Below are 26,982 nucleotides of genomic sequence, written 5' to 3'. Positions count from 1 at the left end.
ACAGAATGAAGGGGGGCAAAAAAAATTACCAATTGTAAATATCTCGGAATTGACTGTATTTCTTCGTTTAATAGTTCAATATGGTTTCATGCTGGTGGGCGTTCCCGAAATATTCCTTCTTGGAAAAAAACTTGACGTCACCGATGCTCCTTGCAGGCAAATCTCAACCTGAACTCTAACATACCGAGGATGTCACGGCCAGAAAAATTAGTCAACAGTTTAGACAAGGTCAGAATGAAAGGCAACATGAAAATAAGTTCTGATTTCTCATCAACCTGCATCCGAAAATTGGCGCCGTACCCATTTCCCTTTGAAATTACATTGATCAAAAACTTTATTTAAAATTAAAATATCCAGGAAATATCATGGCCGAATTTGAACTTTTGAGTTTTTCATTGTAATATGACGTCGGAATCTTAGCAGTCTGCAGGGTGGCAGCATGGCAGCAGCAATGAACAGCATAATGAAATCACCATTCGTCACTGCATCGGCAGTTCCCTGAGACTCTCGTCAAATGAGACTTGACTGTTGTAATCAAGGTGGTTTGACGAATCACGCGACGCGCTCTTTTCTCTGTATGTATTTGGCCGGCAGATGACCTAAGCCAGACAAAAAGTTGAAGTTCAAGCAGTGCATTCAGGCTGGATGGAATAAACTACGTCGATATGACGCTGACATAAGTACAACTTATAGATCAGATATCAGGTCCGGAACACAATCGGTTTGTTAATGCTGTTAAAAAATACCAACATCATGTTTAAAGGTGTGTTAATTTAACCCACATCACAATACATTCGAACTTTCGAAATAGATATGCCACAGGCAAGAGAACAATTTACTTCTAATTCTAATAATGTAAGTAAAGCGTATTTCATGTCTGAACGTGTGATTTGGTGTGCATTGTATTGGTTACTTCATTAGAAGGGTTGATGGATCACGCACAAAATGCGAGCGATTTATTAGTGGTGAATGTCGGCCAATATTTGACTACATAATATCGCAGTGTAGGAAAAGTTATGCAAGACACTACACTTTCCTTTTTTCCATTTAGAATTTGCCCTTCTTTTTTTGCTACTGGAGAAGGGCAACACCCTATTATTTTAAATGTAATTACTGGTAAGAAATCATATCTGGTGATCTATTAAGACAAGGTTTCTCCTAAATGTAATGAGGTTTAATTCAAAGCCCTATATTTACAACACTCGGTATTAGGCTCAATTCTCATGAAAGTGTGCACTCATTGTATGCATCATACATTGGCTCTGATTTTCTTATTTTGCGGTTTCCAGGCTGTGATTCACTTGTAAATTCCTGGATTTCACAAAGAGTCGCTTTAGTTTCAGTTGGAATGATGTAGATGTTGCATTGTGTGGCCTGGTCCTCACACAGAGGCCTAAATATGTGGTCATCGAGCGTTTCAACGTCGGGCTCTGTGCCCGTTGACTGACTTTCTGATTCTTCCGTGCCTCCATCATTGTTAGCAGACATCTGATGGTAAGCAACTTTTTCGTGTACATGTACTTCTGTCGCACCATCATGGGACAAATCGGCACCGTTTCCTTCACCTTGCTTTTCGCAGTTCTCCGTGTACTCTTGGATCTGACTTTCATCGATACTCGCATTCGGTTGCAACTCGCCAAGCTTCACTGGCGTGCGACCCGTGGGTGTAGATTCAGCAAGCTCTTGGCTCTGATTCGGTACCTGTTGATCACAGGACTCCTTTGAATGTCCATCGACTAGTTTCTCGTCAACGGCTTTCTCCTTTCAGAAAGAGAGGGTGAAATTAGGACAACATTACGTGAAAAGAAACTTTATATCGGCATGAATACATACAATTTTCTTAAACAATTTCAATGGGTAAATTTTGTATCAGAATTGAAAGTACTGCACTAGAGCAAAATGTAAACCTTAAAAAGGCGTCTGTAAACAATGACCTCGCTGGACCCGAAATAAGACCGAAAAAACATTGCCCTAAAATTCCGTCTTTGTCGTTTCCTAAAGTTCGGACTTTAAAAATGTCTGACTAGACCTCTGTTCTCTATGAATACGAATAAACAAACATACTTAGTTATGGAAGTGCAATATAACGTTAAAGTTTCTCCAGCGTCATTCTGCTCAAGATAATTTCCATAACTTTCCTTAAACACATTACATCTGGAAAATGGTAGGAGAAGTCAATTGGGGAGCTACCTGTTCGGCGTAACCTTCATGGGGGACTGCAGTCTCCCACTGACAAATATAAAACGACCTTCCAAGCCAAGCACGTCAAAGAGGAAAATGGGTGTCTCTTTCTGGCCTGGCTCATCCCTGCAGGATTTGCAACTGACCTACTCTTCCTGAAGGTATCCTACGTGCTTACTCTTTCAATTCAATTTCAATTTATTGGCCGCACTAAAAAGCATAGAAATTAAACTTCCAGTGGCATTTCAAAAAATAAAATACACCATTTATTGATACAGTATATTAAAAAGGACCAAAGTACGTGAACACTGCTCAGAATTGTAAAAAACAACAGAACTTCGTAAAGAAAGTCTGGCAACGTGGATAAATGATCACCTATTCACAGACCTATTACAAAGGTGCATTTAAGACAAAAGAATTCGTGAAACAAATGGAACACAGAGACATATATTGGATCTGTTGAATTCAAACAGTGGGTGTGAAGGATCGAGCATTATCTTATGTACTTCCAGCAAACAGAGAAGTAATTGATGGTAAATTAGAGTGGATAATGTGTTGAACAATCCTCCTAGGGTTTTCTGATCTCTTGATATTTTCCTTTGACAAGTTGCTGAAGTTACAAATGAAACAAAAAGTAAGGTTACTCTAAATAAAGGACCTGTAAAAAAGGATCAAAAACCTGTTATCAACATGAAATTCCTTCAATTTCGTCAATAAGTATAATCTCTGATCTGCTTTGCCAGCCACAGTCCTACAGTTACTAGTCTACGCTATAGTTTCTCATCAATTAGGTACCTGAGTACTTGTACTCAAGACACTTACTGAATAGAGTAATCATGATAAGCAAAGTTTTGTGAACCATAGCTTCTGTCTTGCTACCACGGAGAATTAAATGATGTCGATCACACCAGTCTACAAATTTTGAACAGTGTTGAAATACTCGGGATTATCCTGTAAAAACCCACTAATGACTTGTCATCTGCATGCTTAATTAGTCTACAGTGCAGTTGAGACACGGGTTATTAACATCACTAGTGCATGTGCTGAATCTGATATTTCTATTTGCTTTAACAGTTTTTTTTCTGCACCTTCTGTTTGTCATCAAAGATTGTATGTACCACACCAGAATGTATCTGTATGACTGCGAGACCAATGAGTCAACAGTTTACTGTGAATGCCTGAAAGCAACTGCATGTACATTTTGTGTGAGGATTTCTTTCTTGATGTGCACAAAGAGGAACCTACATTGAAGCATTAAGTAAAGGTTGAGCTTGGTAAACATTTACAGAATAAACATATTCTAACTTTGTAGTGCAGGAATGGAGTGAATTTACTTTGAGAGTTGAAAAGTTCGTGCTTTACAGATAATCATCAGGTGACAAAGGTTCACGCACTCTTTGAGTACACCTGCAATAAATGTTATAAATGGGACTAGCTACTGAGCGAACTCTGCACATGTGATTTGTCCTTCCAGAATGTAGAAGATATTGTGAAGGTGGTGTGTTCGTGACTTCTCTGGGGTGAGTTATCCTGTGTAGTATTAGATGTATGGATTAATTTACTGAAATTCCTTTTATCTATATAGTAATGTGAAATTCGCATCTCAAAGGTAACTTGAATATCTTACACGTGATATAGTGTTTCTCAGTTTGAAAGAGCAAAGAGTTTCAAAAACCTAAATTCATGAGTGTCACCTGGAATAATTTTTTCTTTGGGGAAGCACTGAGCAGCTGCAAAGTATGACAAAAGAGGAAAATTTTATATTCATATATTTCTTATTTTCTCACCTCAGCAACTTGACAACTGAATTTTTCCATTTCGAGCTTGTTTTGCTTGACTGGTAAATTGATGACTTCCATCAATGGTGGCTGTAATCCTGTTAAATGTGCAAGAGAAACTATTATGACATGGTGTTAGAGTCATTTTGCTGATCAAGATAACCGCCAGCATCATGTTGCTACTTGTTCCATTCTTCAAACACCTTGCAACTAGAGATATATAGACAAAAATCAATTTGACATGGTATATGGCTGCAAGGGGATGTGGTGGGCACCCAATGAAATATGGTAAATGATATTATTCATGGTACCATATGCATTTAAAATTAGGGCCGAAAGTAAAGTTGACCCTCAGTTTCTAAAATGCAGCGTTGTAATGACTCAAGTCAATGACCCGATTTGAGTCTGACTTGAGTCACAAGTTTTGGTGCATCGACTCCTGACGGGTTGATGACTCGGCTTGACTTGAGACACTGTGAGCAAATGACTCGACCCGAGTCCCTCATCAGGAGACCTGACTCGAGTGAAAAATAATCAAAAAAATGAAAGCTAACTTCTTTTCAACAAAACTACTGCAATGACTTACAGTGCCAGTTTATACTGTTTGTGTCATGTATTATTATCAAGTGTAAGATGTGGTATGACCACATTTAGACACCAGCAGTAAATTTTAAAATGCTAAAAAGACTTTCTCTTTTGTTTTTATTTATCGTAGCGTGTTCAAATATAGGTAACTTGATTTGACTCAACTTTTTGCCTAATCACTCAACTTGACTTGAGTCACTGTTACAGTGACACAACTTAACTCAAGTCAGAAAAACAAGTGACTCATTTTAACTCTGCTAAACAACTCATTCTTCAAAACTGTCAATTCCTTAGGTAAATTTTATATACTGCTAAAAAATACCTCGGTTTGAAGATGAATCCTGATAAAGTGGGCTGTGTTGGCACAATTCACTGTCAAGTTGTAGAACCTTAAAGAGTCACAAAGAGAGATTACAGGCTTCACGCTCACAAGTTAGAACAAAGAATGTGCATTTACTTACTGGAAAGAACTATGAAAAGAGATTAATTAATTGGTGACCTTTAAGGTATGAAAGATTTCACAGAGTGCATTCTATGACTACAAGGAATGTTGAACATTTGTAAACTTCTTCTTTAATCAGAGTCTCAGCTGAAATCTCATTGTCCAATGGCAACTGAACTTTATCTCTTCACATGTCAAACTGCCATTGGTGAATATGACTCACCTCCTTTAGAACTTGTTCACACACTTTGCTCATTGCCTTGGTGGGGGCTTTTGAAACATTTCTAAGGGCATGATACAAAGGTTTTTTTCAGTCCATGCATAAACACAGAAAGAGTTCTTAGTAAAAATGCTTCTCAATGCCACTCGCAGAATAATGCAAGCTTTGAAGAACAGATATTTCTACTTGGTAAGAGGTGAAAATCTGTAGTGGTCAAAATTTTCCATAACTACAATCATTTTAATAAAAGCTGAAAAAACTGCTAGTTCTAAACAGAGTAAAAAAGGAAAGTTGGACTTTGCTCTGAAGATAATTAGTGGCATAAATCCAGGCATAATGTGTATAGTTTCATGAATTTATCATTCACTGAATTGCACAAAGAGGAATTTTGTTTTTAATGTTTTTTGTTAATAATGAAATCATTTATTGTTCTGTGCATAATTACCTCTCATCATTGCCAGTGGTTGAGTTTTCTGTAAATTTGTGCCCTATGAAAAGTCAGAAAATCTACACATTACTTTTCCAAGTTGACAGGATAAACTTTAACTAAGCCTAATGGCATATTGCAAAAGATCTGAAACCCTGTTGGTTTGAATATCCATGAAGCTTACACACAAAAGCTTATTTGTTTGTTTTCCTTTAACCCCCTCAATAACAAAAATATCTCTTCTGTGCTTGGCACTGATGTGGAAGATGTGTTTATGGTTACCAATATATTTGAAAGACTTATTTAAGATTGAACACTGTATGATTTCCATTTGAGGTAATGTCAAAGCCTATATCATTGCCCAAAGCCACATACACATCTGTACCTGTAGAAAAATAAATCAGTCTAATTGTGGAAGAGTACAAAATGGCCTTTTCCTCTGTCCATTGATATCAGAAACACAATGTTCTCTTTCAGGGTTGCCACATATATATATTTAAAACCATTATGAATACATATGGACATGGTTATCACTATTGCGCCTGTGGGTCGGTTTTGGACAAGAAGGAAAAAACTGGTTTACCTGATACAAAGGAGTTTCCTACTGTATTTAAAGCAATGTCATCCTTTCTCAACCACTTTTGCTCTTTTTCTATTGCTCTTCCACTGCTCCTGTTGCTTGATGATTCTGACAGTCCTATGCTGCTTGCCGATTTGTCACAACTCTGTGTATCAGAGAAAGCTATCTCTGAGCCCAGCCTTCTTTTTCTTGATCTTACTTGAGCCGAGGTGAAAACTTCCGCCTGTTTACAGAACGGCGACAAGAAGCTGGCTTTCTCTTTGCACATCAGATCAACTTGTTGCTGATTCGACCCAGGGTTGTCCAGTAGCTTTTGTGCCTGGGCAGATTCCCGCTTGTGACCAAAGAGGCTGGAGTCTGATTTGTAGTCCTCGTTGGGGAGGCTGTCAATCATGATTGGAGATGATGCTGTACGCTGTGTGAGATCTACGGGACTGCAGATGGGTCTTGAACTTTCAAGTTGTTTTCCTTGTGACGGTAGGGTGCTGGTTTTTGAGACAAGTGGCACCTGGTTGTGCTGGCAAAAGTGGAAAGAACAAGTTCAGATCCTTACAGAAGTATGCACTCAATTTGCATGACCTCAACAATCCAATTATATACAACAATTTGTTTTCCTTGTTAACTGAAGGGAAGGGTAATGTTGGGTTTTGTATCACAGTATACCCATCGTATTTACCTCAATTGTAGAATTAAACTGGGAAGAAGGACTTTTCACAGTAAGGGATGAAGCAACACTTGACTCAGATGGAATGGAGGACAGTGGGCTATAGTCAAACCTAATGAATGTAAGATCAGAATTGTCAATTAATTGGATGTTTATTACAACGTATGTCATAAAAATCTTACATATGTGAGAAATAATGACAGGGCCACTAGCTTATGAAGGTGAAATTAGAATTAGTACAAAAACCCTAAAATCTATGCAAACCACGCTGAGTTGTGCTGGGAAAATCTATGGGTAGATCAAAGTTAAACTTAGTGGTCGGTATATAGTCCAACAACCAACTGTTGCATATCATCTTGTGCTGTCTTCCAGTGTTGGTATAGGAAACCCCCCCCCCGGTCTAGGCACCTAACAGAAAAAAATTCATGCCTACTCTCAGCATCCATTCTTAACAGTCACTGCAGCAGTCATAAACTGTGTGCAAAGCTTTCAAATCGTAAGCACACAGGTCTTCTCTGTGCATATTCTTCGGTACAAAAGTCCTCACTCACTCATCACTGTCGTTACTGATTGCAGAGAATTCCTCAGGCGGGTCTTGCTTTGGTTTCGAGGTGTCACTGGGTACAAAGCTGAAGAACAGATCCTCAAAGTGTTTCCCTTGGTGTTTCAAGGGTTGTTCTGGTGCATCGAAGAATTCTTGTGCCATTGGCGTGCTGTGAAATGGGCTTGATGGCTGGAAGTTCAGATGACTCTGTCCACTACACTGAGACTGTAACTTATAATTAAGAATCCAAAGTTGTGATGTCAGCTTTGTTTCCAATTTGGGCAAGAGAATTGAAATACATGTACTTTTACAACTGTGGAATTACTACACTGTAATTTATCTTTTTGTACAAACCAAAGTGAAGGAGGCATCTTCTTTATTCGTTGCTTAAATTAATTAATGCTTGTCATAGAGAACAAAGTATTCTTTGTCTTTCTCTCAATGTTAAGCCCAAACCCTTTCTTCAAACTACAGTGCTCCATCCATATAGCACACAGTGCCTGCAGGGTACCTTTGAATCCTCTGCAGTTTTTATTCTGTAGATTTCCTGGTCTATTTGTTGTGATGGTGATACAAAGAATACTGTGTTAGCTTGTGGTGTCACCTCTTTAGGATGATGGCCGTCAAGATTTCTGCTAAAAAAGGAAACAATTTTGTCTTTAATAGTCCAGTTTTATCCTTCAAAAATCAAACGGAAAGAAATCTGAAAGAAATGAGCCAAATATACAACTTATAAAACAAAGATTACAAGACATCTTATCATGATACTTTCTCTGTTATGAAACAATTATGACTTTCTTTGGATTGGTGAGATTTGTCAAATTTAATTTACAACCCATCCCTCCCTTTGTTTGATTTGAAAGTTATCTCTGCCCAGTCAGTCTCTCTTCAAACCGTTGGTACATTTCTACACATCCATGTCAAAGATGTTGGTAGCAAAGTTAAACAATGCATTGTTACAGTACCTTTGATCTAAATCGTCTAGTTGCAGTTTGGATGGGGCACAAGGAGACATGGGAAGCTCCAAATCATCATGGTGGTGATGAAAAGGGAAGAGCCCCTTGCTTCGGTCTAGTTCAACCTTCTTCACTTTACTTTTAGAACTCTTCATGGTATCTAAGGGCATTACAATGATTGCTTTAGTTTGCCCTCTGATTTATTCGAAACATAAGGTCTACTGAATTCATTACTTAAGCTCTGTACAAAAGCAACAACATGTATTTTTTGTCTGCTCCACAGTAATTTGTGCTCAAACCTGAACCATTGAAAGTGTGATGTGGTTACTGAAATCATGAATAATTGATGATCATTTCGCAACCTAAATCACGGCTATTCAAAGAAAAACCAGTGATAATCTTACTGATGATAATCTTACAAATGATGTAGTATTTTTGCCATTGGTAAAAATGGAATACACTAAAGTGAAATCAATCTAGTAGCTTTTTCAGTCGCTTAATTTGACTAACCACTTGTTCTAAACTTTGTGGCACTATAGTCGGCAGCTTGTAATGACAGCAGGTCAAGGCTTGCTGGAAGTTTCGCCTTTTGGGGAGCTGAAGATCTGCTCAATTGTCTCACTTTGCTTCCATATCTCATCTTCTCAAAGAATTCCTGCAATAAAGAGTGACATTTGTCAGTCACTCTGCCCACTTCAGGCTTGCCTACAAAAAGGATTGTGATGTAAAAGCATAGAGCAGTGGCGTAAATTTGCATCATTGAGTGGAGGAGATGAGAACTTTTGAAATAACCACCCAAAAGTGGGTAGCAACTGGCCCATCAGATAGGCCAGTTTCTTTTGAAGGGAGTTGGACATAAATTGACTTTACATGAAGAAGTTATATTACTGGACTAAAGACAAATAGAGTTAATTTTAAAATAAACTTTAAGGCTTGAAATGGCAGTCCCTTCCTCTAGGGTCTGTCAGAAAAATTATGAGTATAGAAGTCACGGTCAGTTGGTCACCACAAATGACCAGCTAAGAGTCAGACACTGACCTTTTGTCGCTGCTTTTCATCTTTCATTTTGAGTCTGTTCCTGAGGACAAAAAGTTAGAGTCAACTTTATGTCACTTGTAATAATTGATGTTTGAGCCGGATTCATTCCGTAGACTAGAACGGTATTATAATTGTTGCCTGAGTGCAATACACATACTTCATTTTCAGGTTTATCACTTTATTTGAAGGACTGAAATTCTTATTCAATGCAAGGCACCGTTGGTGAAATACATTTTCAGTTGTAGTTCCATGTATGTGTAGAATACGGGCAATTCACAATAGTGCGCCTCCTAGAGCTTGCAACGCATTGGCTGATCACAACCCGCGAAATCTGTCGACCCTTTCTGAATGCGCACTGGGTCAACAGATTTTGCACATTGTGATTTGCCAAGGCGTTGCAAACTCTTGGAGGAGCACTATTGTGAATTGCTTTTATTCTCACTAATCTAAGTATCTTTTTACCGGTATGTCCAATATTAGACACACATTAACAAGACCTCTGCTGCTGAGAAAACTACATCTCTTTCAATGTACATGTGACCTCGGTAACCTTGGTAACATATGTATAGTCAAAAGGCCTGTCTTATAACCTTATATACATGTAGGCTATTAAATAAGTCCAAAACATGTTCAACATCAATGTAAAACTCCCTCCGTCATCAAAAATAAATTGTTAGGTAAGCCTAACTAAAGGTGACCAGCTAAATTAAGCCATTAAAATGCTTTTTAAAAGCACTCAATGTTCAGTTTGCTTTGAGTTTGAGCATGCTGCGTTGATGGAAGTAAAATAGGCATGATAGGGGGCCAAGGCCCAGGTCCTATTGGAGGATGCATCGATATTGGAGCCTAGGACCAGGTAATGCATAACGATAGAAAGTCTTTAGGCTCATCTGCAGTTTGGCAGAAGTTTTGTTGACGTTAGCACTACTAATAGCAGGTTGTATCAACAAATGATGATCGATGTCCCAATGCCTGTAACGTTAGGTTTAACCTAGCCCAGGTTGGACGTTGTCTTCATTTCATTACGACTGAGTAACGTAGTACGGTCAGGGAGTCCACCTGGGCTAGGTTTAACCATGTTAACTGAAGCATGTTACCATGTTACGTTCGTTTTGCTTTTTTTTTTTTTTTTTTTTGGATAAACTATAGGCCTACCTTGCCCCACCAACCCAGTTCATCTTTACCAGCTTAAAGTGCAGTCTGGCCTATGTCATTCCCAAGCCTTAAAACTTCAATAGCAGCTAAGTTTCTCTTGATACTTGATAAATTAGATTTATACGTCTCCAGACCGGGGGATAACAGACGACAAAATCTGACAAGGCTCGCTAGGCGCGCGCGGTGCCGATTCGTCGAAAGTTTTTTTGTTAAATATACAGACGGAACTGTTGTTGGGCCCTTTAATCCGTATAGGGAGAAGTCTGGGAGCCAGGTCGTAAGGCTTAATCGCTTTTTGACAATGGGGGCGCTGTCGGCCAAAAAACGGATCAGACAACAGTCGGGTTCCTTCAATGAGTCCATGAGTGTACGTCAATTTTCGTGCTGGAAGAAGGGAATCAACTAGAAGTTATGATAAGTCGCTGGTGCATGATTGCCATCCGCGGCCGACGCAAGAAGCAAACTCCAGTTTTGTTTTGACGCAGAAACGTGAACAAGCTATGAAAAATAAAGCATGATCAATGATAGGAATGTCAAATGCATCGTGACAATACGACCGTCCATCGACATACATGTGTGACCAGCTAAACTACACACGTACGTGGCACTTACATGTATATACCCCCAGAAACAGTGGCATGGTGGGGTCCGTTGTCCGCCGTCCGTGCTCCTCTTTAAGTGTTTAGTTCGGTTAATTTGACATCCTCGTTAATATTGCAGGTAGATAAATAATGAAAATAAAGTTTGGGACGGTAGACCCCACAGTTATGTGTGTGTGTGTGGGGGGGGGGTAGCGCTGATCGTAGTTGATCATAGTAATTCATCAGTAGGCCTATATCAATCATAATCATGCGACTGTCTTGATCGTTAGGCACCTTCCTCAGTGCGTAGAACGTGATCATCATTATTCGGGATGATTAACGTGAGGGCCTAGGCTGTTTACTCAATTTCCATTTGAACTGCACTTGTCATGCTTGTGAAAGTTTTTCTTCCATAAGCACATTTTCATTTAAAGTTGCCTTATCCAGAAGGCATGTTTATGAATTTCCTGTTGGGAAGGAATGTTGCACCTAACTCCACTTGTGTACAAAGTCCATTGGGAGTCAAGACAAATTTCTAAGGAGGCCCCAATTTCTTAGTTAAATTGGAAATTTTTCTTACTCCCAGGTTTATGTCTTTTCAGCATTTCTGCAAAGACTGATATGAAATATATTTAGGCCTAGGCTCATGGTGAAAATAATGGGAGGTACATGTAAACTACAACATTCTTTCCTTTGTTTTGAAACTTGGCATTCGTACAGAGATTTAACCAAATGTAAATGCAACATAAACATGTACATGTCGTTTTGTGTTCATTTTAAATTCATTACATGTACCTCATGCATGTTGGCCCTTGTACATGTACATCCACAAGTCAACAGCAAACGTTATGTAGCACAGGTCGGAGGACATCTTCAGTACATTAATTACTAACGTCCAATGTATCATCAGTTCCTTCCTGCTCTAGTAACTTTTTTACTACCCCATTTGTCTTCGTACTTTCACTTGATGTGGTAGTTGAAAATTTTGTTCAAATATTACATACAAGTATTACCCAAATGTTGGGTTTAGAACAAGTAAATGTGTCCTTGGACAACGTATACCATACACAAGAAGCAGAAATATGTCACAGTAGTGTGCTTTTGTTGTAAATATCCGAAACAAACTTCATTGGAAAACGTAAATCACACAAGGACCTCTAACCTGGGTAATTAAAAAGTGTATTTCTTTGGCTGACCTGCCTCGGGAAACGAATTCTTAGTAAGAAGAGTGCGTGCGCTTTTTTGCTTGATGTCAAATGGTTGTAAGATGTTACAAGGAAATCCTGAAGGCTAGTGCATGAAAAAATGCTCTGCGATGATACCAGGGAAAATGTTTAATGGAGAGGATGGATTCAATCTCCCCTCCCAGCTCTTTCAGTGTAAATGAAGCATTGGGTACCAGCAACTGTTAGGGTAGCAGTGTATGAGGCTGGTGTATACATGTTAACGTACATAATCAGATCAAGTTAGCACAATACGTACATGTGGGTGTACCTCTATACATGTATGTATACTGTATTGAATACAGTTGATCAGTCTCTGAATGATCATTTGATCACAGCACATTACAGTTTTCTTGGTGGATTTTTCAGCAGAATGATCTGCCATCCGCTGATGACCTTTTCTTTATACAGTAGTATAAGGTCAAGGTTATGGATGACTGTTTTTAAAGAGTTTTTATGGGATCGACCAGTGTACAATGTACACTTGCAGATTGACCGGTGTCTCTTAATAGCACAGATAGCATTCTTAAGTTTGCCACTTTTTGTTGCCTGATTCATTTACAGGTCTTGACTGATGCAAAGGGAGTTCCTTAATACCACGACATGTCTTAATCAACTTTGATGCAAATCCCAGTGTGCAACATTCGTTGTCTTTCAAATTAATGTGGAGTCAATCATACCTGAAGCCACATGCCTACATGCGTTTCATATTAAACTGACAATCCACCTGCCTGCTCATCAACCTTGTTGTATTATCTTCAGCAAATCAAGTCTGTAAAAACCAAATATGTCCCGTCTTCTACGCCTGAAAGAGTCCCTAAGGAACTTGAAGTCTTCTAACTTCAAACACCCAAAGATCCTGGCTGGTGTGGCACTATCGGTGGTGGTTGCGTACGGCGCCAAAGATCATGTGCAATATGCATACTCGGTGATGAGGAGCATCTTCGAAGATATCACCGCCAAGCACGATGAAAAGGCTGAAAAGGCCCTTGGGAAGCAGAGCAGCGTTGTTATTATGGATACCATCAAGGATAGCACAGAGGGATCATCACACTCTCTCAGCTCGGAAATGAATCGCAAATTGATACGTCTGGTCAAGATCATCATGCCAGGGATTTTGACCAAAGAGTTTGGACTCCTTTGCCTCCACACGATGTCGTTAATCTGCCGGACTTTTCTGTCTATTTATGTGGCCCACTTGGAAGGGAACATGGTCAAAGCGATCGTCAACAAGAACATGCTGCAGTTCCTTCTGCACATTCTCAAGTGGCTGTTGATCGCTGTGCCAGCAACGTTTGTCAACAGTGCCATCCGCTTCCTGGAGAGCAACCTGTCTTTGGCCTTCCGCTCCCGGCTCGTCAACCACTGCTACAAGATGTACTTCAAGAACCAGACATACTACCGGGTGGGCAACATGGACACCCGGCTGGCCAACCCGGACCAGAACCTGACGGAGGACATCAGCACGTTCTGCGAGTCGGTGGCCCACCTGTACTCCCAGCTCAGCAAGCCCATGCTGGACATCATGCTCATGTGCTACACGCTGGTGGGCCTGGCCACCAGGTACAACTCAGGGACCAGCTTCTCCACCTTGATCGGCAGCCTGACCTTCATCGCCACGGCCAAGATACTGCGGGCGGCCTCACCCAGGTTTGGACGCCTGGTGGCTGATGAGGCGGAGAAGAAGGGCAACCTCCGCTTTGTGCATTCCAGGGTGATTGCCAATGCCGAGGAGATTGCTTTCTATGATGGACATGAGGTAGAAATCTCCATTCTAAATGTTTTCATCCTCCCAACGTTCAAAAGCTTCAGTTTGTTATTCATGATACTGCTTAAAAAATGTAAAGAATTAACCAAAACAAGTGGATGTTGTCAGTTGTATACAATGTACATGTATGTGACATCATATTTTCCCCCTGTGTGTATATTCATATCAGTAATTCCCATTGCCTCTGCAATCCAGCACCACATATTCAATAACCATTGATGTCAGCTTAAATACTATTGTGCCAGTATGGTAATGCCAGTGTAGTAAAATGGCATCGTGCTCTACAGGTCCTATATTCTGATGAAACTAATACCCCGCAGCCTTGCTCCATAAATTTCAATGTTCAAATACATGTACATGTAAACAAGAGCTTATTGCAGTTTGGACATATTTCACATTATTTGTTTGGCAGAATCCTTGTATGAAAGCAATAAAATTACATGTACACGGCTTTATGTCAGAGGCCTTCAAATAGTCATTCATTGGTACACCTGTACTATCATCAACCAACTTAGGTAGAGCATTCGCAGCTGAAGAGTAGTTACGAAGCGTTGAAGAAACAGATGAGTCTGATTTATCGTCAGCGTCTGTGGTACGTCATGCTGGAGCAGTTCCTTCTGAAGTACACTTGGAGTGCCAACGGTCTTGCCATGGTTGCTGTCCCAATCATTACTGCCAAAACTCCGATTGGCACTGGTAAGTTAAGCCTGGTTTCCATATTGACGTAAAGAGATGCAATGAATCAGTCCCAAGGATACACAGTGATGTGGAAACACTTTTATTGTGACCAACGCGGACATCGACGAAGACAGTCGGGAAAGTCGGTCCAGGTTCAACTTTGCCAACTGCCTTCGTTGAGTTGCAAGAGTAGGCCTGTGCAAACATGCATGCTGGGATGACAGGCGTACGACGTCCCTCTCACTTAGTACATGTATCATTCATTTTGCCCGTATTCTCCTTATTATGAAGATATGCAAAATTATGCAAGCCCAACTGTCAACAAAACAGCTGACCATAAACAATATACTTTAAACTTGAGTACCGGTTGGCTTCAAGACATAAAAAGGGCATTTTATGTGAAAGTTGTCTGAGCTTTGGACACCATTTTGTGAACTTTTTGTGGTGGAATGATGTCACATAGCATCTCTTCTGCGACTGTCTGCGTCTTGACATCTTGCGTGCCATTGGCATCCATTACAATTATATGGAAATCAGGATTCAGATCAAAAGTGAATAAGGGTTTTTTCACTTTTTGGAGAAGGTTTTACCTACACTGTAATTGCAGGAAAGCAGAGTTTAATAGGGACCATTAGTAATAGAGCTTGCCATCTTGTGGCTAGCAGATGGGGGCAATTGGACGATTGTTTTCACACAACTTACAATACCACAGATGGTTGAATTACATGCTTTTGCTAGGCAGCAGACAGTATGGTTTAATGTACACATCACCATTGTACTTTATTTTGTCAAGGCCACTTGATGTACAAATTCATCCATAAGATGTTAATTGCCAGTGGTTCACCATATGAAGTAACAAATACAGTTGGCATGGTTGGCAACGTTTTCTGAAACACTTACATTTCCTGTACATGTACATGTAAGTGCTCAATATCTGAAGGTGAGCAATGTCACTTCTTGAAAGGAAATAAGTTTTAAGAGCTATAAAAGACAAAACAAGAACTTGCTGACATGATGGTTGGTAACATTCTTCTTTGAGATGGGAAACCAGTCAGTGAGAGCGAGTCTGTTAGTCTTCGCACCCAGAACTTCATCACAGCCAAAAGCCTGCTGCTTAGCCTAGCCGATGCCATGGAGAGGGTCATGTCATCCTACAAAGAGGTGAGAACGGTCCGTGGAGTGTATCAAAGGGGTGAACGTATGGGGCACACAACTTTGGTCAAGATCACAGACATTTCACTGGTGTCACTGTAAAGTTACCAGTCTGGTAAATCAATTTCATTTTACATTGGCAGAGGACAAATTTCACAACATTCCGACACAGAAAATAACATCCAAAAAATTGAATTTTTCAACTGAAAGTTTAGTTGATGGACAATTTGTTTATGATCCAACTTTGGGGTCACTTCAAATTGTTTAGCCTTTTCAAATGTTTTGTCTTTTCTCTCAGTTAACTTTAAGCGCTCATTGTGAAATGTCATTTTTCTTACGCAAATTTGGGGTTTGATAGATATGTTGTATATTTCAGGTGACTGCCCTAGCAGGGTACACCTCTCGTGTGTCTGACCTGATTGAGGTGTTTGATGACGTCAGCAATGGCCACTACGTCCGGGCACGGATTGTAAAAGGTGGTCACAAGACACCACACTGTGTGGCACGCCTCCAAGGCCCTCTAGAGGTTAGAGGTATGTCAGTCTACAATTTGTTTCATTGCTTGCCTCTTTTCTAAAGACTTCATTACAGGAGAGGCCAGATCACTGCCGCCATTCTAGCAAGATTGCCCGTCATACTGCAAATGCTGATCATGCAGAGTATGCACAGTGGTTGGACCTCTATGTGACTTCTCTTTCTCAGAAATCCACTGCTCTGGACAAATACGATGTATCCTTGTAGCAAACACTGGACTAGAAAACCAAAATGAATGTTGGAGCTTGTTGTGTTTGCTCATCTCCGTACTGAAACCATATTTTTAATTTGAGCCATCAGTGATACCTTTATGTGTGTGTTTGTGATAACTGATAATCTTTTTGTTTCAGGGGAGATCACAGAGACAGACAGAGCCCTAATCATTGCTAAAGATTTACCAATCATCACCCCAAACAGGGATGTTGTCGTCAGTTCGCTTTCTTTAAAGGTAAGTGCACATTCATTTGTCTCAGAGTAACTAATCTACTGTTGATCAGCATTCTTGCTTGCTGTCCCAGACAGGGGATCAACGATGGATGGTGTAGACCACCTGGTTGACCATTTTGAACCCGGCTCAGATGCATGGCCGTACTGCTGGTTATCGTTGGGAAATTTGTCTTTTTTACAATGTAAGTAGGGAGGTAACCAGTAACACGAAAGTAATTGTTCAAGATGACCCTGAATGCTGCGAAAGTTGCAGCCAATGGCAAAATGCGAGTAACCATGAGATTTAACAAACTTTTTCAACCAAGGTTGTTCAGGTGTGACTGTACTTGACATGTGCATAATTAAAAAGCAGTTGGCTGGTGGTCAACTCATACTTTGCACCCAAAGTTGCCCAGAATTGACTCGTCAGAGCACTGGAGTTTATGCTAAGCTTTCTTGAACCTAGACAGACAATTTTAGTTACAGTAAAACTGCAAACTGATGTTGACAAGCTTCCCTAGCTACCCAAGGAGATTATTCTCAGTGAAAAGGGTTTCAAACTGGGCAAATTATGAAGAAACTAAAACAAGAAACCCCAAAATTGCAACCTGGTTTTCAAACTGGGCATAAGTTTAAAGCTTCCATCAACTTTTGCTGAAGTATACAAACTGCCCTCTGGATTTTGGGTCAATTCAACTGCAAAATTGTGTTGCAGGAAAACGAAACCTCCAAGTATTTATCTCTTCATCTATTCGTCTTACAACATTTCAGGTGAAAGACAGCATGCATCTGTTGATTACTGGCCCCAACGGATGTGGCAAAAGCTCCCTGTTCAGGATCCTCTGTGGTCTCTGGCCGGCATACAGTGGGAAGCTGGTCAAACCGAATCCAAAGGAGATGCTCTTTATTCCCCAAAGGTAGATCAAGAGGATCAGAGTCAATTTCAGTTGTATCTGTTTTTCTGCTGATATAATCGACTAGATTAGAAACATTCACATTTGGAAACCTGAAAGCTCAGTTGGTAGAACAACTTGAACATTGTTCTAGAAGTTGTGAATTTGAATCCAACTTCATTCAGTTTCCTTTGCCTTCCAAATAAAGGACTTTGTTATAATTACCTTTTTCAGTTAACTTAATGATTTTCTGTATTTGTGATTCAAAGCAAAATCATGCATATTTCGTCCCAGGCCAGTTTATTGAATTTCATTCATTTGAATGGAATACAGTGTCAACCTCATTTCTAGGAAAATTCCAACCTTTTAACAACCTTTGGATCAGTTGTTGTGGAAGTTGAAAACTGAAAAGATTTAATTTTTGGACATTTTATTAAGAGATGTTTCTTCAAATAAAACTTGGACAAAAGACTCATGTTGCTTGATTGCATCTCATTTGGATAGATGTACAGGAAGAGGTCGGTCATGTTGGACAGAGTGTACATTTACACATAAGATGCATCAAGCCGTCTTTGTATGTGCTGCTAACCGTGTTTAAAGGGAAATTCATTTATATCAGCCTTGAATGGTGTCCACCACTATGTCGGTTGTTCAAAGCCCTGAACTGCCAAATTTTCAGTGCCGTTCTACCAGAGCCGTCGGTCCTGAAAATCTAATCCGAATGTCTGGTTTCAGACCCTACATGTCCCTTGGCACGCTGCGGGACCAGGTGATCTACCCTGACCAGCGTGCTGACATGCTCAAGAAGGGCCTAACGGATAAGGACCTTGAAGGAATCCTGGCCACAGTCAACCTCCAGCCCATTGTCAACAGAGAAGGGGGTAAGGATGGTGTTATGATCTCAGTCACCACAGGATGAGCAGCGGTCAAGGGCAAATGAAGTTGTTTCAGTCGCTTGATTAAGCATTTGAGCCAGTTGCTCATGCACACTACACGATTGGATTTTCTTTATTACATAAATGCAAGTCTTATGAATGCACACAGGTCTTCAGGGGTTGTGGTATGAGATCACATTCTGCCAATTTTCGTTTAATCAAGACAAGAAAAACTTTCCTCATACCTTAAGCTGCACACAAAAATCTTAAAACCTTGTGTGTCAAACTTTTCAAAAGAATGTGCTTACTTGAGCTCAAGAAACTTTTTTCAACTTTGTTGGTATGGAGTGTGATCTTTGGATTCATAAGGGAACCAGGCTAGAATATAGGCTTCAGAAGAGACAGTCTTGTATCGCTCATCAGTTTAACGCTGGAGCACTTTTGTCCCCAGTGGTAATCCACTCGCGCTGTATGCCACAAACAGTGGTATAATCTTTCAAACAATGACAGTTTTCCTCTGATATTGACGATCGAAAAAATGTTGGCAATTCCCAGCAGCTTGGTCTTTTGTTCTAAGTGTGATCTTTAGTTACAAGGCTCAGCTCTTTTGTCTGATTTTGGGCACCTTGGCTATGCCTACAAACCCAAGGTACCCGGTAACGGGCACCCCGGCACAAAGTAACAAGGCCCTGGGGAAAAAGTAGAACACATAAACTAAATGCGCACCATAAAGAAGAGGAGAAAACATTGTACTCAAAGGCACATCCAGGGAGGAGTAGAACAAAGATGCCTGCTGTTAATGCAGCGTGAGGTGCATTCAGAGAAAAACTGTTGAAGTTTTCATGTAATGCTATATATTGGTTCTGGACACAGGTTGGGATGCAGTGCGTGACTGGAAAGATGTATTATCAGGCGGGGAGAAGCAGCGAATGGGCATGGCAAGACTCTTCTACCAGAAGTGAGAGATCTAACCTTTCAAACTTTCAACTTTGTTTTGAATGATATCCCAGTGATCATTATAATAATACAGATTATTTGATATCCATACTCGTGAGTGTTTTCCTGTGCATTTTACCGCCAGACCCAAGTTTGCACTTCTGGATGAATGTACAAGTGCCGTGAGCATCGACGTGGAAGGCAAGATCTTCCAGCGGGCCAAGGATGCAGGCATCATTATGCTGACCATCACACACAGGCCTTCTCTCTGGTAAGAGATACCTTTGTGAATCATTGTTGTAACACTGGCCGCTGAGATGGATTACAAAGTCAAACATTTTCTTTACCTTTGCTGTTATAGAGTACCGAAGTGTGACGTCATTTTGAACCAGGAAGTGTGGCGCAAACGAATTGAAACCGTGCGCGTGTTGGTTCACGTGCTGTTCTCGCGCTAATACCTTTTACACACATAATTGTGTGACGTATTCACTTTGGTACTCTGTAGCATAATGACAGGGTTTCAGACTTTCTGACAGTAGTTACATTAGGAAATTCAGTGCATGAATAGAACTATTGGATTACATTTTATAATGCTAAACTACACATTACCTGACTTTGCACCAGCCAATATTCATGTAATGTATGGCTTTTGTGGTTAGTGCTCTCAGTCTCACTCAAGCGATCCACACATTCAAGTGACGGGCGAGGGTCAAGTGCAGGGTAGAAATTTAGGGAGGCATTGGAGATAAGTGCCTTGGGACCTGTAGTCTTTGCCTTGAGGCCCATTCCCATTTTCCCATAGACAAGTTGATTTTGTAATTGAAGTGCCCTTTGTAAAGAAGAAACTGCCTTGCCCCTTACAAAGTACAAAGAACAAAGTACCTGCCCTGCAAGTGCAGGTCTTGCAAGAGCTGCACTTGAGCCTAGTGAGTCTCTGCAACTCGAGAGTAACAGCCCTTGCATCTGCACGACAAGGAGGGTGAGCTAAGCTCAGATCCACACGTTTGTGCCATTCTACTACACTCGTGTCTGCTGCCCCGCGTCCTCTGCAGGAAGTTCCACACCCACCTTCTGCAGTTTGACGGGGAGGGTGGCTGGCGGCTGGAGGAGCTGAACGTCACCAAGCGTCTGTCACTGAACGAGGAGAAGCAGCGGCTGGAGGCACAGCTGGCTGGGGTGCCAGGCATGCAGGAGCGGCTGGACGAGCTGTGCGAGATTCTTGGGGAGGACTCGGTCCACCGGACTCGCAAGGCCTCGGAGCACTCCAGCAGCTTGGCAGACGACCAGGAGCTGGACATTCCAGGGACAGAGAGCGACCAGTAAGGAGAGGGGTTTGAATGTGTATGTAAGTGTTGCTTAATGATAAGTGGTTGGTAGCGCTGAAGAAGTTTTTGTAATGATGTTTAGAACAGAATCAGCCGTATAAATAGGTTGTGCTATCTGACTTTAATTGCATGCGCATGCTTAATATCATTATATCAGTAGTTGCAACTATTTATCATCATTAATTTTATTTCATAATTGCTACAGATATTGTTATCATGAGTTTTTAGTTCCAACAACAATGTTGAAACTTCGGCAGATCACACAAAGCTGTTTTCAATCATTTCTTAAATCATTTTTGTCCAAAGTTGCAATCCAAACTGTTATGTGTCATCTCTTACCATTACAGACTTCAGAGTATTTCCTGAGGACACTGCCGGGAGATAAAAGTCTTAAAGACGTGGACCAGACCAGTCGTAGTTTCAGGTTGAATTAAGCTTGAAAATTAAGCTTTCTCTTAGCGCTGGTTTTGCGTATTGAAGTTGTTTCTGTGCATTTGTTAATACCGTACATGTCATTTTGTGTGATGGTTTTTCAGTTTTGCGCACACACATGTTTAGGGTACAAAGTATGTGAGACATAGCATGCATGTTCCCTAAACCTGCATTTTATTTCTCAGTGGAAAACAATTTTTTAAAATCTATCATCAGTATAGACACAGTGTATTCTTGGAGTCCACGTGTCATCGGTTTTAATGGTTACATGTGAGTGCGTCGTTTACTGGTTTTAATCTTCATTCTTTGGCCATTATATTGTAACCAGGAGACGTCTCCGCTTTCATTCGCTAGACTTAAATTTTGAATCAGGAGACTTGTTGATGACGTCATTTCTTTAATTTGTGCAAATGTTCATGTCAGCAAACTTTAAGCAGCTGCAGTAGAGTATTGTGCATTACACACACACAAGCATTGTCAGAGTGTTTTACCATAAATTTGTGATAAAGCAAAATTAATAATTTATCATTATGTCATGAAAAGCTTACCCTTGAAATTCGAGAGTAAATTGTGGGTACAATAAACCAAATCCATCAAGTATAACCAGGCAGGGCCCAACCTTGTATTTAGCAGCAGTATTATGATAATTTTAGCAGCAGTGTGTGGGCCGTCAGTCTTTTAGGATATACTTGTGATCTCAAGATCTGTTTTTTTCTTATGTTTATATGCTAACTCAGGCTTGTCGTAAGGGTTATTTATATGTCCATGAGCAGAGCACTTTACCCAAATTCTTGCCTTTGGTGGAAAAGTGAGAACAACTGACTTGTGTTTTCAGTAGAATGGTGGATCTTTTTGATATTTTTTCAAGCTTTTGCTGTACAGTCCTCAGAAAGCTGAGAGAAGAATAAGTCTCTCGTGACGTATATATATCAACAGGGCTGAAAGATTACAAAGGATGCATCTACAGAGTGGTTGAGATGAAGGCATGTTAATGAAGGTGCCTGGGCAACTGCCTAATGAAGGGAGGAAAACTGGACAATAAGGGAAAAGCTCTTATGGATCAAGAAAGAATCTACCACAACCTCAAGGTCCAAGTTGGGCCGAACCCTTATCATACGGATGAGAGGTGGTTGCCACCCCAAGTATAATGAAAAGTCATTTGAGGTGCGTGCTTTAAGTACCATTTCAAGGATACATATGATTAAAAAAGGCCTAATCTTAGATTACTGCCTTGATAATGATATCTTTGTGTACTGGTAGCTGTCATAAAGATGTTTGCTTTGTGGTATATCTTCGGAATGGGACATGCATTGTTGAGCCATGCATTGTGTTGGCGAGTACATGATGTAGAATTATCAACTGTGGTCTTATGTGTATAAGTACTTGTTGGTTTCCAGAAGGCCTCAGCTGGGTGTTGTTCACGGATGGATTGTTTGTTCTCCTTGGAGGAATTGCCTTGTTGCTTGTACTGTACATTTTTTTCTGTCTGGAACTTGTGTATGCTTTGATCTGGAGTATTTTGATGAATGTGAAAGATAGAATCACCATATTTAAGTTGTGTGGGGAAAGGTATTCAAGAGAAAAAATGTCATTTGTAAGACATCCGCGTCCAACCATGAATTCAGGACTTCAGACTCGGCTACCGTGTATTGCAGTTTTGTGACATTTGACGTTGCCCAGACAAATTTTTATGGCCCTAAAATCTGTATGCTCTATATATGAGCCAAGATTAAGTTCCTTATTTGTTCTTTTAAGCATTAGAATAATGCTGAAGTATTTAAAAGCGGAGTACATTATGTACATGTATATATGTGACCCACTATGCGAAAAAGGGTTTTAAGGGACACTGTGCTATTTCACACTACAGGCTTTTTATGTGGACAGCGTGATTTTTTAATTCTTGGTTATTGGCTTCTATTGGACTAGTACTTTCACAGTTTATACAAGAAGCCTAACTGTTGCTATGGGTATCAAGAGACTTTCTTCTTGGCTGATTTCTTTTTCCAATTCCTGTGTTTAAAGGGCATTATTTCTGAAAGAAATTCTATATGTATGATTTGATTATCATGCAGAAATCAATATATCTCCAGATTGCAAAATGCCACTGTGTTCAAACCTACACCAAATTAAAGCTTACAATGCAACCAATTCAAATGTGTATGTAACTCAATTTGGAAAAAAATGTCCCATAATACCCATTTTTGTGGAGCCAGTCACATGTTTGACGATATCTGGCATGTGTGTGCATTGCTCCCCGGCATAGAAGAAATTAACCACTCTGTGCTTCGTGGCTTTTTGAGTATTTCGAGTAAAGGAAAAGACATATATTCATCCCTAGCATTCATTGCCCGACGAAAACTTTTGATCTTGGAGTTACGACATGTGTACCTTGAAACCCCTTTGAAGAAATTCCCTGGAGAGAGTATGTTTATCAAACGTTTACCCCAGTTGTCACCCAGCCACCATAGATGGCTCACTCCAGGACAAAATACGAGAAATGGAACATGCCCAAGACTCGAGGGATGAAACAAATGTACCAATTCTCTTTAAGTCAATATTTCTATATAGCCGTATTCACTTCCTTAAAACTACAAGTGCTAACATCTATGCCTTCAGAAATTCCCACATCCACCAACTGGCGCACTCGTTGGAGAACTTCCCCAAATCACTAACAATTTCAATATTCAAGTCTTCATCACTTTCAATGTGGCAATAAATATTTATTCCAAAGTCAAATTGTATTATCCCAATACTCACTTAGATCCTTTTCCACAATTCTTTGTCCTTTAGCTTTTACACACCACTTCAAGATCCATTCGGTTTTTTTACCACACAGTCAGATTCTGTTTACTTATCTACAGCACAATTTCAAATCAGTTTCGTTTTTACACCATTTTAACATATTTTCATCTTTTTAAAAATCCACAGAGGTTTCTTTAATAAAGGTTAAAGGTTTCTTTCCTTTTTTTCACAACCACCACCTCAATAATTACTCGGTTCCAAAATTGTTCTCCCCTTTTACCGTGGTGGCTTCCACTTCAGTTTTCACCAGCACTTACTTTTTCAATCTCTTTCTCCTTACTGCAACTTTATAATATCATTACCTAGAATCACACTTCAATTTTATCAGTGATTCTTTCAACACCGGGCAATTTTGTGTGGCTTTTCAATCTAACACTTAACAGAACACATTATGCTTCACAATTAACACTTTAACACTTATCCAAAGGATAAAAGTACTTGTATATACCAGTAAATATTCCAGATTATAATTCTGTCAGTGTTCTGGGTGAATGACTAAAGTGTCCCTCCCGTCCGATGCACGGGTGTTTCCTGGAACCTTGGAACTTTATGGAGGCTTTCTTGGCCAATGGAACACACGGAGGGCTCAAGTTCATGGTGGGTTCTCAGTCTCACCGCAACTCACAAAGGGGTCACAGTAATTACGGTGACGAAACCGGCCCACCAGTTCCCAGGGCTGGCTTCTCATCAGGCGTTTTATGCGGGTCTCACCAATCAGATTAAATGGCTTGGGTTTTACCCCAAAACTTCCGCCATCTAAAAGTGAATACCAAACTGACATACTTACCTTGGGAAATTTCTACTTACTTTAAGAAAGATCAAAATTTTATCTGCCACATGCAGTTTGTTTCTTAATGCAAAAAAATTGTCTTTATAGTCACAATCTAAGTAAATTTTCACAATATAGATGTTTTAACATCAACAAGAATGACACCCATGGTTAAGTGGGTTTTCATCCACTTGGGAAAAACAATAGCTAGCAGCCACTACCTGTATAACTTGCTATTGCACAGACTGTCGACAATAATTTGTTGGCACTTGGCTTTGGTTTGTCCTGAGCTCTATCGATGTTGCCAGCTTGAGGGTTCAGCAGCAAGTGTCCCTCCTGCCAGCAGCAACAACTCTCAGGGCCTGGCACCCCCCTAAAAATAATTGACAAGAATTTGGACTCAGTTGTTCATAACCATGGCACTATTTACACTTCAACGCACACTGCTCCACACTCGCTGACTTTGGCATACCATTCCTTATTCGGTGGTTTCAGCAATGCTGCCCTCAGGGAAGCAGGTAAGTACACAGACCTAATTAACATTCAATAACTTGTAACCAATGAAATGGCAGGGAAGTAAATATTGTGACGTGACAGAGGGCGCTAGTCACTGTACTAGTACTAGGCGCGGTGCCAAGCTATAAAAGGCGCGGGCAGGCTTGGCCTAGTCGTCCTGATCAAGGGCTGATCCTGAGGTAAGGGTCGAGAATCCTGTGCAAGGGTTAAAGTCACCTAGCCTAGTGTGACTGTGCCTAAGTTCCGAGTGGTGCGTGTGTCGTTGAGGGGCTCGGTAGGTTGAGGGGCTAATTGGTGGTGCGGTATAGTTCCTGATAGGAGCTTGCGGTCGATGCAAGGGCGGATTGCTATCTCGTGACGTGAGTTGCGTGTAGCGCAGCCCTGACAATAAGCCCCGTAGACTTGCCAAAGTCCCTGATTCGGCACTGGATGCTCACAATTAATTGTGGTGTTCGCTGCTCTGCTGGGCGAAGTCCGGTCACGTTTAATCACACAGTCTCCCCGTCAATAGCGCCCTCTACTGGTGTATTGGTTGAGAGTGTTGATAAATAAACCAGCCGCTTGTTAATTGTTGTATATAAGTCAGGAGTCCAGGCGAAGTTTCAAGTCAGTTCTGTCCGGGTTACGTCATTAAGTTTCGACCAATCAGATTAGCCATCATCTCGACGAAGACAAACTTTCTTGGGGGACGGTATACTTCGGTCTCAACGGACTCGTCCCTAGCCGCTCAAGGACTCTCCGGCGTGCCGTCCGACGCGCCGCACCGCGAGGAGGAGGGCGCCCTCGCCTTCGGCGGAGGGGCGCGGCGTCACAATATATAGTAAAAACACACAGAGACTAGTTTATATTCCATATTATTAACTTCACACTGGTGCAAATTTACAAAATAAATTCATTTGTGACACCTGTATTTATCTTTTGTGTGCAATACTATGGGAGCTTCATAGCTGCATACTAGCTGTTCAACACTTCACTGAACTCCGTTTCTGAATTTGGTGGCTTGGGGGCACTAGCATTGTAATATGGGACCTTCAACGCTTTAGAACCACGAACGTATATAAAAAAAAAAAGTGGACTCGCAATGCCCTTAATCAGCTTATAGAGATCATTGGATCCACTAGTGGCCATTTTACCGAGCCGAATACGAAGCTTGCCCAGCAATGCCCGCCCTTTGTTCTCCCTGGCGTCAATAGGTACAATGGCAACCGAGCCAACCCGCCATTCGTATTCAGCTCGGTAAAATGACCGCTGTGAGGCTTCCATTTCACACAAGGCGTTGCCAGTCCAGATTTGTTATACAAGTCCGTATTCAGAACCCAGCGCATGAGAAAACCCTATGTTGATCAGTGGGATTGGTACAAAATATACATTACCAGCATTCCAACTGTGGATTGTTTAAAAGGTATTTTAGGCTTTATCTGGGATTTTGAATCGATAGCATTGAGAAGGAACTCTTATTGGAATGTTATCAAATAACTGAATTAAATGCACTGACGGGTTGT

The 26,982-nt window shown here is 40.6% G+C and overlaps 2 protein-coding genes across 7 annotated transcripts; one reads left to right on the top strand and one right to left on the bottom strand.

Annotated features, from left to right (window-relative positions):
* Nucleotides 1–701: 701 nt before the first annotated feature.
* LOC110973599 (uncharacterized) lies at nt 702–10,784 on the bottom strand. 3 transcript variants are annotated; one of them, XM_022224514.2, is made up of 13 exons: nt 10,571–10,784; nt 9,416–9,455; nt 8,888–9,032; nt 8,387–8,537; nt 7,933–8,056; nt 7,429–7,652; nt 6,890–6,989; nt 6,217–6,730; nt 5,652–5,694; nt 5,210–5,270; nt 4,867–4,933; nt 3,969–4,057; nt 702–1,761 (listed from the first exon to the last, which is right to left on the bottom strand). In XM_022224514.2, the coding sequence occupies exons 1-13, from the start codon at nt 10,591–10,593 to the stop codon at nt 1,222–1,224; spliced, it is 2,121 nt and encodes a 706-aa protein (XP_022080206.2). In that variant the 5' UTR covers nt 10,594–10,784; the 3' UTR covers nt 702–1,221. The 3 variants fall into 3 exon arrangements, with proteins under 3 accessions (XP_022080206.2, XP_086992191.1, XP_022080207.2); XM_087136065.1 differs by having other exon boundaries at nt 7,429–7,646; XM_022224515.2 differs by having other exon boundaries at nt 7,933–8,053.
* Nucleotides 3,629–23,541, top strand: LOC110973715 (ATP-binding cassette sub-family D member 2-like). 4 transcript variants are annotated; one of them, XM_087136063.1, is made up of 12 exons: nt 3,629–3,701; nt 12,939–14,133; nt 14,658–14,838; nt 15,860–15,981; nt 16,349–16,505; nt 16,857–16,954; nt 17,704–17,849; nt 18,561–18,706; nt 19,574–19,658; nt 19,782–19,907; nt 20,689–20,981; nt 21,309–23,541. In XM_087136063.1, the coding sequence occupies exons 2-11, from the start codon at nt 13,162–13,164 to the stop codon at nt 20,957–20,959; spliced, it is 2,304 nt and encodes a 767-aa protein (XP_086992189.1). In that variant the 5' UTR covers nt 3,629–3,701; nt 12,939–13,161; the 3' UTR covers nt 20,960–20,981; nt 21,309–23,541. The 4 variants fall into 4 exon arrangements, with proteins under 4 accessions (XP_086992189.1, XP_022080429.2, XP_022080427.2 ...); XM_022224737.2 differs by lacking the exon at nt 3,629–3,701 and adding an exon at nt 10,958–11,167 and having other exon boundaries at nt 20,689–20,977; XM_022224735.2 differs by lacking the exon at nt 3,629–3,701 and adding an exon at nt 10,959–11,167.
* Nucleotides 23,542–26,982: the final 3,441 nt, after the last annotated feature.

Source organism: Acanthaster planci, linkage group LG04 (genome assembly GCF_054643075.1).
Source record: "Acanthaster planci isolate LZ-2023a linkage group LG04, COTS_SCS, whole genome shotgun sequence".
Lineage (NCBI taxonomy): Eukaryota > Metazoa > Echinodermata > Asteroidea > Valvatida > Acanthasteridae > Acanthaster > Acanthaster planci.
The sequence above is the reverse complement of the archived record's forward strand: the minus strand, read 5'-3'. Positions and strand labels throughout refer to the sequence as shown.